We start from the raw sequence: 13,212 nt of genomic DNA, 5'->3' as shown, positions 1-13,212 counted from the left end.
CGGACAGAATTTAATTACCTTTTCTTCTATTACAATATATTGTGAGTCTACTATAAAAATTGATAGAAACTGTCTGCAGTTGCTTTCAACATGAATTATATATAACTAGATAAGAAATCTCTAGTAACACCATATTGACGTCTCATGTTTATCCTCTATTTCGTGACATCGAGAGAATGGCCAGCCAGTTCTTGCCGAGCTACTCTTTCCAAGCAGTGCTTTACTCGAAAAATGGAACTAATGAGGCTTTATAGGTGTATTTGAACCTACTAAAATAACTCGACCTTCATAGCCAGTTGTTTAGAAGTCACCTGGTGATTAAGAAAGAAGAATAAGAAATTTTATATCTAAAAGGAGCATTTACATCAAATTTACTCTAAACAGACATGGTTGAAGGACACCTAATCATATTTTGAATTTTCCATTTTCTGTAAGATATATGCTTCGCACCAATATTTTTGATCTGTTGAGACATTTAGGCACCAGATTATAGGAAGAGTGTAAATAACAAATGCACAAAATAAAAAACTTACTGCTTTAATCAACCAACATCAATTTTTAAAAAAATTATATTTTGATAAATCACGGCCATTCATCAACTAGTCCTTCTTTATACTCTCAAGGACTAATTAAAATGCTTCATCGATCAATTTATCTTTCTTTCTATTTCTTATGCCTTCATAAAAATTCTAGCTCTTCTTACCTCTTCTCACACATATTGGACATGGCAAAAACTAAGCTAAACCGAGTTCTTAATTACCATGGGCTTTGCTTGGGCTAGGCTTTGGTCCAAAACTTGAGCTCGCACGGACTGGATTGTATAAAAGTAGTGGAGACAATTTATCAGCGGACAGGATGCATTTGAGTGGTAACTCGACGGCAGATGTCGACTCATCTGCTTCACTAATTCATCTGGATCGGATGATCCTGACCGTTTCAACGAACGGTCCAGGCCATTATCGCCACCCATCACCGTTCATTCATCAAACACGGCGGGGTCCATTAATCAGACGGTCAGTAGCACTGATCTTGCCGGTTTTAGGGTTAGGGTTTTAAATATCCCCGGCATCCCCCGGTGCGGGCCCGGCATCCCCGCCCCTTAAGATCACCACTGCTTACGGAATACCGAATTCCGTCACACGGACGGCGCGGATGAACAGGATACAGGAGACCGGCACGCGGTAGGCTCACTGGCGAGTGATGGGATCTCAACTCATTCGAGTGGGCCGCGAGACGGTATAAATACGAAAGGATCTTTGTTACGAAGGCCATCGCTGGTTTTCCCTCTCCGGTTGCCAAAACCCTTCTCGCCTCGCTTCCTCTCTCTTTGTCCGCTAAGGAGTTTCACTTTCTGTCTCTTTTTCCGAGAATTAGGTTAGGGTTAGGGTTTCGCGAGCTCGAGGGGGGGCGAGATGGTGGCGGACAACGGGAAGAAGTCGAAGGTAGCGGAGAGAGGGGAGGAGGATTCCGATCATATTGATGGAGAGCTCGTGCTGTCCATCGAGAAACTGCAGGAGATTCAAGATGAGCTCGAGAAGGTAATGCTCCTAATTTCCTGTTTTTTTCCCTTTCTTTTTAGATTTTTTTCTTGTTGTTTTGTTGTTGAATGGTGGTTTTATTTGGAGTCGATGCTTTGGTCGTGTGTTTTGTTCTTCTCTCTCCTCTGCGATAGCTCGCGTTTCATATGTATATAGAAGAGAATTGTTTTTGAGAATCTTTAATGGTGGTTCCCTGTTGATTGGTTGTTATGCGATCAGTGATTATTCGGGTTCTTATTCCGAGTAACAAATTAGTGCCTTTAATTTAACTGCAATGGAAATTGGAATTTGGATTCCATAAAGTGTCGTTAGTTTCATTTCTGAAACTTTATGTTATTCTGTATTCTCTGTAGTGCATAGAATTTTATGACGTTTAGGTGGTTGTGCGTTTATTCTTTTGTGATAAGTAAAGTAGGTTGTGAAATTTTTAGGTTTCTGTCAAAGCACGTTTTTTGATGGAGATATCTTGTCAAATTCTGATTGTTTTGGTTGCAGTCAGTTCATTGGCCCATCGGTTTGGATGTTACTGTTATTTTTCTTTTTCACTTGTCTTTCCTTTTATCCTTCAAAAGTCTTGTTCTTTGTAGAATTGGCTGTAGAACATTGGCACTGTAGGCAATTGTTATATGTCATTGAAGTGAATAAAAGAATCTGTGCTATCCAGAAAATTGGATAAAAGAATTCAACAATAGAAATGAGGATTCACACATTGGCTATAGTCACGGATTGATTTGATGAACTGTACATGTACATATGGTTTAAGCTGCAGTTACCAAATTTGCTAAATTAGGAGCAAAATATGAATTGACGTGGATGCTGAGGTTCACATTATGGTTCCTTGTATGAAAGTTTACTTGCATTAGCAAATCTTTATGAGAATCTATTCAATTTGTTCTTGTATACGGTAAATTATCTTGTGTATTTTTTCTCTCTGAAATATGCTTCTTAATCATCTTTCTTACATGTCTTGTTAAATACAAACCAAGTCATCAATGAGTTTTTAGTGAATCAAAGTAAAATTTGATTCATATAATCAATGAGAATGAATCTTCTGATCATACTCTGGGCGAACCCAATAAATTAATGAAGGGCCTAATGCAAACTAGAATCTGAACCCAAACCGAGTGAGCCAATGATACGAGTAACTATGGCTTAACCCAAATGTAGTACAAGAGTAATTTATGAGTTAATATTATATGCAAAAGGGAAAAGATGCTATACTACACATACGACACTTGTTATCAAATGGTAGAGTTTACCATTTCTTTTTTATGTTGGCTGAAATCTTATTGCTGTTTCTCTACCTTTCATCCCATGTTTGCTTTTCATTTATCTACTTGGTTTCTCTATATTGTCTTCTCGGGTCTACATGTCATGATGAACATCAATACCAGCCTAGACAGTAACATTCTTAAAACTAAATGCATTGATAATGGCAAATGGTTTGTCTAAATTCCCCACTACCTTTTAAGTATCTTTCAAGAGACTGATTTTATATCATGCTTATTCTTCGACCTCCTCCTTGGACTAAGGGTTTCACCTTGTTACTTTGAGGATGAAGCGGAGAGCTTGTAGATGATTGAACAGGTTCCTTAGTCCACTGCGATCATTATGTATAGTCTATATTCAGTTATTTTTCTTCCCTTATTATTATATTTTATTTTCCCAAGAAGTTTGTTATTGCTGGCTTTGGTGTCTTGCTGTGTTAATTATTTTGCAGGAGCATTTTTTAACTTTGAAGTTCAAGCTTATTATTCATTATTTCGTTGATATAAATTATCATAACTCTTAATATTCATTTTTTGAAAATCTTCTTTTACCTGTAGAGTGCCACAAAATGGAAGTAATAAGTACAACAACGAAAAAGGTTAGTCTTGCAACTGGATCGAGTACCGACTAGGTTAGAGATGACTCATAAGCAACCTGATTTCATTTCATGTCTTGATTGTTGTCCCATAACTGACCCGCTGACTAAGTGGATCAGGTCAGTTTGTCTCCATGCAGAATTTTTGCAAACCCATGGGGCATTCAGGTTTGGCTAGGTCAAGCTTGATCTGAACCAAACTGAAATCATTTAGGTTTGGGTTGTCAGGTCCAGGTTCAGGTCTACTATAATATAAAAGTAAATTTGTGCTATTAATTTTATATTTATTCAAAAATTAATAAAGACATAGGTGGTGGATATGGATTGCTATCAGAAATGTAGTTGACGAGAATAAGGTTTGGCCTTAATTGAGTCTTCAACTTACAAGTAAGTAGCATTAATATTCGATCCACAAACCTAAACATTGGGATTGAGGGTAGGGAGGATTATATATTTCAAAGTTATGCATTCTTGGCATTGTTTTAAAATGTGGCTATGGCATGCAAGCAGTCAACGACTACATAGTGCATATACATTGTGTAGGCTGCATATACAGACAATATGCAATTTGTATCAACATCCATGTAGTGCCCCAGCATGAAATCCATCAAAGGCCAGCCTTCTTGAGTCCTTCCTTCAACATGCATATACATACGTTGTAGTCAAGTCACGTAGTCAAGTATTTCTCACCCAGATATTTTAATATCTGGCAAACTACTTCCATGCTACAACATCTCCACTTGAAATACCTAGTACTTAGGTCTTAGTAGTAATGTTAAGATAATTAGCATATTGAAATTAGTAGTGTAATGTATATAGCCTATTTGAAATCCACATTCAACACAATCATTAGCTTGAACTTGTTAGTTCGCATTGGCCTGCATAAGAGTGGACCATTATGTGCTTGCACAATGCTAAAAGGCATACATATGCTGTTGCACAATGGTAAGTAGATTGACATGTAGTGGCACAATGCTAATCTTGCTGTGCTTTTGAAATGCTGAGGAGACCATATTTTTGGCCCTATAACAAATATATGGTTGCACAATGCTAAAAGGCTCACAAATACTATTGCTCAATGGTAGGTAGGCTACGGCTAGGGATAGCAATTTACTTTGTCTCATCGGTTACCTGACCCGATCCGATCCAAATGGGGCAGGTTTTACCTGACCCACAGTAGATCCGGGGTGGGTACGAGTAATGGTATTTTTGTATGGAAAAAAAATATTTTTGTAACATTACCCAACCTGCCTTGTCCAACCCACTCTATTTAACTCTACCGCCCTGCCTCGCCCTGCTCTGAAGCAACTATGGGGTGGGTATAAGTAATGGTCTATCCGATCAGTTGCCATCCCTAGCTGCAGCACAATGCTAAAAGGCTCACAAATGTTGCTGCTTCATGGTAAATAGGCTGCATGTGAAGCTGCACAATGCTAATCCTGCTGCATATGTGTCCTTAAGTGTCAAGTGGACCATCTTTTTGGCCCATGTATGGCCTAACTACATATGTAGCAACCACATATTGAATGTGCAGCATGGTCTAGGGACCGCATATGCATACCCTGCCGCACAATGCAACATCATGTATTGCATTTTGAGACACTGATTTTTGGATTGAGTTGGATTAGGTAGGGTTGGGCCATATGATGTTTGACCTATTTTAGACCTGGCTAGTACATGGGTGTTGGGTCTAGGTCAGGTAGGAAAGCATGATCTAGACCAAGGTTTGCTAAACCAGTATCAGGGCTCATATCGGCTGGTGAAGTTGATCGATCAAGAGAGGGCAGAGGAAGTTTGAGTCGTCACAAGGGAGCTTCGAGAGCTCTAGATATGGCGACGAGGATCAAGAGCGAGCGAGAGAAAAAGAGTGACTCGCCTAGCCAAGGACATTCTTGTTGTTGTCTTTGGTGACTTGATGGGGACATAGGGTTTTAGGGATTAGGACTACGAAATTGAGCAAGGGGAGCTTCAAATGGAAAAAATTGAGTGGGGGAGGGCTTCGCCCTTTGTATACCGAATTGACTTGTTGAACCATATCGTTAACTGAGCAGTCTGGTTCGACACACTCCGAACTTGCTGATTCAGCATGGTTCGGCTAATCTTGATCCAAATTGGATCCAATTTTTCAAATGGATCACTTATTCAGACCCAAACTTAACCTATGGGTCTAATAAATGAGATCTAAATGGACCAAACTTGATTTGGTCCAAATGACGTATTTGCAGACTTAAAAATGATGAAATATATCATCTATATGTTAACAATGACAAAATGCATGCAGAGATGGTTGTTTAAGAACAAGTATAAAAAATCTTGAGGAACACAAATAACTTTAATATAAGAAATCCCATGCATGCAGACATCCACTTGCAAAGCATGTTAATATAATAAAATGAATAAAGATATAAAAATAAGAGAAGCTAAAAATAATAAGCCAAAGTTATCCTTGAATGTGAAATTATATTAATAGCATCTAGGATGATTTTGTCAAATAAAATATAAAAGTGGAAAAAACATAAATGCAAACCATGAAAGACCTCAAGGTGGATTTGTGTAATAGTTTGAACACAATTTAACTAACATAGGCTCTAGCCGTCCCCTCCTTTTTCTTGATCTGTCCCAATGAGGAAAAATTTTCTGCCCACAAGTAGTTGATATTCTTAATTGTGATGGGACCAACCTGGATAGTGGAGGGAGCTTGAGATGGATAACTACGAGAGGATCGAGAGAGGTCTCTGTTTCGTAAATAATAGGAGGGGGGAGGTCCAAGTAAATTTTGAATCCTGTTTTTGTTGGGTTGATGAATTCCTATTTGCAAGGGATTGTAGTTGATACTCATGGTGGTTGCTAAGTGTAACAATGAGAAAGAATGCTACATGAGATTTACTTTCCAGAATTCTCTTAACAAATTTGAGCGGACAAATTATTTCCATCTAAGGCAAATTTCATAGAAGACCCCAACTCACTCTTTTTAGTATTGTATAAATATGTAGACAGTGACAGTCCTTTTAGAACAGATTTGGGAATTCTTCAGGTCTATAACATCCGTCCCAGTTTTGTATAGACTAAAACATGTCTATTACAACCTCATATACTGTACAAATCAAATGATGCCTAGTTAATATCTTGGTTGTGATTGTCAAATAGCAATCAAAGTTAAACTTTCCAGCACTTTGCCAGTAATGCTCAATTGTTTTTCTGGTTTTAGCATGGTAAACATTTAAGATTTTAAGATTGTTATTTATGGTTCTGGAGTTGAGCCACTTTAAGCGAAGTGGTATTTAAAAATAGTGAAGTGATGAGTATACTTCTTGTCTGATTGGAACTATACTGTTACCTTATGCTTGTTTCGCATAATTAAGGAAGAACTGGTATGGGAATCAGAAATTGATAAGATGGAAAATAAAGGATCAGAATCAGTATTCTTGTTCTATTGTTTGGGCAATGAATGTAAGACTGCACAAGTAAGGAATGATAATTCCATTCTAACTTTTGATTTAGCCAGAAACATTCTAGAATGGAATCGATATCATATGTATTTTTTTGAATGTGTCCTTGAATAAAATAGCTAAAAAGTTTAAGAAGACTTTGCAGTTCAAATCTGAATTAAATCATTTATTTTAATTTTGTACTGTAATTGTCACTAATTATTTCATATCATAGATATCATTCATTCACATTTTAAGCCATAAGTACTGCTCATCAAAATACATTTAAAAGTAGAATTACAATTTATCTATTTAAGGGAATGGCAATTCCAAAGAAATGTGATTTTTCTTGTTGCACAAACCTGACATCAGAGTGGAGGCAAATTTGGAATTCTCATTCCACTACAGCCTTTTCATTAACCAGACATAATGAGGTGAGAGGAAGAATATCGACAAATGCAAGCAAAAGATGATGACAAAGATGAAGAGAAGGGAGGTGTGGGGGGGGGGGGGGTGCTTTCCATGCTAATGGTTGGATTTAATGAGAAGCATAAAATAGTTAATTAAAGATAAAATAGAAACAGATTAAATAAAATGGAAAAGAATAGGGAGAAAGGAGGTGAAAGGAATGTAGTGATGTTCCCCCATTCAGTTGGGCAACTGGAGGTAGGAGGAAGCCTTCTTGACTGAATTGCTTTGGGCTTTGGTATATTTAGGGGCAAAGACCACTTAACAATCTTGCTGCTGAATCACTTGTTATCTGTGTGTAGGTGGGCCTCAAGAAAAGATTAAGAAAAAAGAAAAGTTAGAGGGAAATAAGAATTAGAGAGAGAAGTATTTAGAGGGAACAAAAGGCTGAACGTGGTCTCTATAGTTCAGTCCTTTAACAAAATAAAGCTATCATAGCAGCGTTTTCAGCTGGCCCATATAGGTCTTTATATATATTTAGCTAACCTTCTAAATTTGACCAACTTTAGCTGTTGTAGAATAAAATCCCTTGGCAATGGAGTTTTGTTAGGACTCTTTAAAACATAGTAGGTAGTCTTCCTCATAAGCATCCATATCCTCCCCTAGATTACAAATTTTATGTTTTATGGAACCACATTTGTAATGCTCCTTTGCCAAAGTTGAATCCTAAGGGCTTCAGAAGTTCCCCAACCCAATAGATGTCTAAAGTAGGAAGTCTATGCATTAGGCCTACTCAAAATAGGACATTAGGACGATTATTAATAATTATGTATTGAGAAGATCCCACATTATGGTAAGAACCTTCCTTGTGGCTTTGCTTAATCTAAGCCATCTAGTGCTTCTGAAAATTCGATATGCTCTGTTGCACTCTTTGCATCTAGATATGAAATGGAATCAACATGTATTGTTTCATGTGATCTCAGCCCCTGACTTCATCAATTCTTCTCTAGATGCCTAGGTATACTTACATGTGAGAGTTCTTGGTTGTGCAATGGCTTGAACAAAAGCAACATTGTAGTGTTTAAATTGTCACGATCATGAAAATAACTAAGTAGTTTGAACTCCTATCGAACCACATTGTAAGTTTGATCTAAGCATGCCAATGGATTGAATGGTTCTTCAAATGTTTAAGTAGACTGAGCTGGTTCATAGGTGGAAGCAAGCAATGCTTAGATTTTTCATCACACATAGCTATTTAAGTTGTTGCATAAGCATCTAAATGGCTGTTTTAATAACCATTATCTTGAGCTATTCCCCTCTATCCATTTTCGCTATAATTTCATGTGAGCAATAGTAATTTAGAAGCCCAAACATATACATTTGCATGGCATTGCTTCATGACAGGTAGATGCATCATTGATGCATCTCTGATGGGCTATTTTTCAAATGTAATTAAAGGTCCAAGTCCTTTGTATCAGTTTTTTTTTAAATCAATACTCTTATTGTATATTTAACAATACAGTGGAACAGTCAATGCTGCTGTTAAATTTCTTTCCTCATCATGCAAATTCTTTACAAAGAAGGTAATGAAATTTCAAGCATTAACACTCTGATGTAGTCAGTGGAGGATCCTTCTTTTGATTTATAAATGCTTTAGCAGATGTCGAAACTTTGATGAAATTGCATGTGCTGATAGTCATGCGTAATCTATCTTGTTGATTTCTATTACTTATTTCACTGGATTTACATTCCCAGAGCATAGAGTTAATATGTTCTTAGTTTGGGTAAGTAAGAAGTGCGAACTGCATCAATGGATGAATTGCTCATTGGTTTTGTTGTTTGTGTGTGCTGTTATTCTCATTGAACCTCAATGGATTTGGCTTACTTGTTTAGGACTATGGAAAGTTTTAAGTTCCGAAAGTTGTCGGCCTGTTGCCTGTTTCTGCCATATGCTCATCTCATTCATGACTGTAGGTTAATGAGGAAGCAAGTGATAAAGTTTTGGAGGTGGAACAGAAATATAATGAGATTCGAAGACCTGTCTACATTAAACGGAATGAGATCATCCAATCCATTCCAGACTTTTGGTTAACTGCGGTTTGTAATCTCTCTTTTTTTAGTAATTATATACTTAAGCTACAACCTCTTTTCTGGAACATTCTCATCTAATAGTTTTTCTTTTTGTATTTCTGTGTGTAATGCTTAACTCTTTAGTTCCTGAGTCATCCTGCTCTTAGCGATCTTCTGACAGAGGAAGACCAAAAGGTATGCATGCTGTTATTTTTGAAACATGCTGTGTTCAAACTAAATGTGGTGGAAATTGGTTACTCCATCCAGAATAAATATATTAACTATATCAATTAGAGATATCATTCTAGGACCTTTGTCAGCTTCTTCTGGATTTATCTGATGTCTGGTATTACTTGGAACCCATAATAGATTTCCAGGTGCTTGTGTTAATAAAGTTCCTTTGATGCAGATTTTCAAGTATTTGGTTTCACTAGATGTTGAAGATTGTCAGGATTTAAAGTCAGGTTACTCCATTATATTTGTGAGTTGTTGTTTACTTTTGATGAAATAGCCATTCTGTTGCTATGAATAAGTATATTCTTGTGATTTATTATCTTTAATCAATTGACTGGGTGTTTGTAATGTATAGAACTTCTCTCCTAACCCATATTTTGAAGACACAAAGCTTGTGAAGACTTATTCCTTCACTGAGGAAGGAGTGGCTAATATAACTGGTACGACTATCAAGTGGAAGGAGGGTATGGTAAGGTTATTATCTTATGCGGTAATCATTGATAATTTTCTGAGTCAGGTATTAGTTCTAATGTTTGTTTCTCATAATATCTGTAGGAGATTGCCAATGGTAATGGTCATGAGAAGAAGGGAGGCAAGCGACCTTTTACTGAGGAAAGGTTGGCTTTAGTACCATGTAATCTTGTTTTATAGGCAATAGCTGGATATTTAACTGATTTTGTCACATTGAGTATCTGATAATTTATGATAATTCTGCTGTTGTTGCTTTCAATATTAGGATTATTCATATTTATGTATATCATATGCGTATTCTTTCCAAGTAGATCGCCGTTCACATTTCCCTCCTAGTTCTTCTTAGAAGACCAGGAATCTTATTTTTGCAAAGGCCTCCTCTAGTCCTGCACATGCCCACTGATTTCTGTCACTTGCGTGCCACTTCATCCTTAATTGGTGCAAGTTCTACACCTCTTCTGGCATAACTGTCCCACTTCTTATCCTTCCATATTTTACCACACATGTTATTCAATATTCTCATTTCTACCACATGCATCAGTCTGTGCATATAGAAAGATTGAAGATAATTCTGATAAACTTCTTTGTCGAATATGGTGTTGTATCATGGTAGATTATATCCGGGGAAATAGTGTTCAGTATTATTATTGGTTGCATGATACTTGGATGCATGAATTCTTTTCTCATTCTTTATTTTTATTTTTTTGATGCAGTTTCTTTAGTTGGTTTGGTGAAACTCAGCAGAAAAATTTCTCAGATGGTGTACAGATGAGGTATCATTCAGAGTTAAATTGGGAAGACTGATTATCGTGGACGACTGCACATTTTTCAAATTCAATTTTTCTGTTTATTCTTCTGGTATCAGTGAAACTCATATGACAACATGATTTTGTTGTTTTTATCTTTTTTAATCTTCCTATTTTATGAATTCTGCTAACTTGTATGCAGATTCCTGTTTTTGGTTTTTGAATTGAATTAAATGTTCAGCTTCTTTTCCTGTACATTTTTTCTGTCTGTTGATGTACTCTACAACAAATTGATGCAGGTGGCAGAGATAATCAAGGAAGATTTATGGCCCAACCCTTTGAAGTATTTTAATAATGCAAGTTTTCTACCTTCTGTCCTTTTCCTCCTTTTCTTTTGCCAATATCAATTTTTCTTCTCACTGAACATCGGTTCCAAGTTTTCCTAAGACTCCTGTGTACTTTAATATTATGATGATGCAGGAGGCTGATGAAGAGGACTTGATGGAGATGAGATGATGAAGAGGTAAATGCCTCGCTTGTTTTGAGTTTTTAAACAATGCTAGCCAGTTTCTGATGTTGCTGCTGATAACTCAGTTAGAGGAGTGCATATTTGCAGAATTTTGGCCTCTCGTTGCTTGGCCATCTTCGGGACTCCAAATACTATGTAGTCAAACCATTTCTTTTGGAAGATCTTATGCACTGTATCTCTAGTCTTTGTTTGTTGTGTTGCTATTTTTCTGTTTCATATGGGTGTAAACTGTTCAGTTTAGCTGGATGTTGTGGCCAACATCAACGAACATTTTGCATTTGAAACTCATACCTGCATGACTTATAACAAAAGGAATTTAGATATTAGTTCCTTAATTTTCTGCTACAGGTTTTTCTACTCAAGTTTGTGCATGTGTTCTTTGTTGTCCAGTGAAGCTTTATGACCACATTCATATAATCACCATTATTTTACTTCTTGTTTTGTTATGATGTCTTATAATTTACGATTTCACTTTATAGAGATTGATAACATTATTGTTTGATTCTAAGTTTCGTACGTTATAATATTATTGCATAGGTTGTATTTTAAAACTAAAAGAACTCTTTCTGTCTGAGGTCTGAAAATAAATAAATTTCAAAATGGACTAGTTTTAAATCTATTGTATGCACTGCAATTGTAATGTATGGCAGATATTTTGTTTAGTTACTTTTGGCCATGCAAAATGATGTGTGGATCCTTGATTTGGTCAAACTTCCTGCCCTCCAGTTGTAACCATGTTTTCGTTTGATTTTTTTTCCTGTGCCCTGTCTTTTGCTTAGAAACAGCTCAGATTTTGTGTTCAATTTCTAAAATTTAAATTATAAAAAATCCAGCCAAAAAGATGTCACGATAATGCTGTTCTGCTCTGATAAGACTCATCCATGTCCAAAGCTGTACAGAGCTTTGGTGTCTGTTACCGGTGTGTTTAAGTGATATAAGTGCCATCCATTATCCTCATGTTATTCAAATCTTTTTTTTTCAAATTCTTTTTACTTTGATAAAATTGATACTTATCGCTCTGCAGAAGTGCTTATGCATATTAAGATAATAATTTATGCAAACTGATGCAATCTTATTTTTTGATGTGTTCATTTATTTATTAATTTGTGTAGATGTTTTTTGCACCTTTTTACAAAAATACGTGGTTGGAAATAACATTGGAATCAGTTTTCCTAGGGCAATGGAAACTTGACTAAATTAGAGAATAGAAAACCCAAAAAATAATCTTACTCCTATGATTCTTAATAATTCTGTCCACTTTGAGGCTCGTCTCTGAAGAAGTCTATTTGATATGTTGGAAACTTCTGGTGTTTTGGTTCCTGAATAATCTTATGTTCCATCCGTTTATTGCTAAGCTTATAATACTATGCAATCATCACATTCAATAAGGTAGTAGAGAGACCTGGCAAATAACTATTGAGTAAATTAGAGAGGGTGTGATCATTTGTAGACAAGGATAGCATCATATTGGATGGGTTTTGCTTGCAACTGGTAAACAATCAACAATGATGAATTTTCTCATGTTTTGCTTTGAATATGCTGACCTGCAGATTATGTGCTATTATGTATTGTTGGTTTTGGTGCAAGATTAATTCAAAATTTTTTAAGCATGAGTATCTAATAAATGAAAAATAGTTACCTTTATAAAATTGCAATTATTAATATAGCAATTACATTTTGTAAGAAATCAGAATATAACGAGTGAAATTTGTACTATTTTGTACGTGAGTCCCATTACAAGTGTTTGATGCATAGCATCCTATGAATGCTAAAAGCCTCGCATGCTTTCCATTTTTATTTCCTATTTTTTCAGGAGGACTCATGTTACCAAAAGATATTAGTTTTATATGCTTAATCTGTTTCTTCTCTGCTGTGTACCGTACGGTATATTCCTATTTTCCTTCATGAGAATCATGTTACCGAA

The 13,212-nt window shown here is 36.1% G+C and overlaps 1 protein-coding gene across 1 annotated transcript; it reads left to right on the top strand.

Annotated features, from left to right (window-relative positions):
- The first annotated feature begins 1,256 nt into the window (after positions 1-1,256).
- LOC120109384 (NAP1-related protein 1-like) lies at positions 1,257-10,785 on the top strand. Its single transcript, XM_039123148.1, has 7 exons — positions 1,257-1,538; positions 9,213-9,335; positions 9,453-9,503; positions 9,718-9,789; positions 9,898-10,016; positions 10,098-10,159; positions 10,727-10,785. Exons 1-7 carry the CDS (start codon positions 1,413-1,415, stop codon positions 10,783-10,785), a joined length of 612 nt encoding a protein of 203 aa, XP_038979076.1. The 5' UTR covers positions 1,257-1,412.
- Positions 10,786-13,212: the final 2,427 nt, after the last annotated feature.

This window comes from Phoenix dactylifera, unplaced genomic scaffold (genome assembly GCF_009389715.1).
Source record: "Phoenix dactylifera cultivar Barhee BC4 unplaced genomic scaffold, palm_55x_up_171113_PBpolish2nd_filt_p 002105F, whole genome shotgun sequence".
Lineage (NCBI taxonomy): Eukaryota > Viridiplantae > Streptophyta > Magnoliopsida > Arecales > Arecaceae > Phoenix > Phoenix dactylifera.
This window is presented reverse-complemented; position numbering and strand designations above follow the sequence as displayed.

What these genes read in the sequence shown, in the direction of transcription:
- LOC120109384 (XM_039123148.1), top strand. Translation starts at nt 1,413, where the DNA reads ATGGTGGCGGACAACGGGAAGAAGTCGAAGGTAGCGGAGAGAGGGGAG. An exon ending in CAGACTTTTGGTTAACTGCG is followed by an intron (nt 9,336 to 9,452) that starts GTTTGTAATCTC and finishes TTAACTCTTTAG; the next exon opens with TTCCTGAGTCATCCTGCTCT. An exon ending in TGGAAGGAGGGTATGGTAAG is followed by an intron (nt 10,017 to 10,097) that starts GTTATTATCTTA and finishes TAATATCTGTAG; the next exon opens with GAGATTGCCAATGGTAATGG.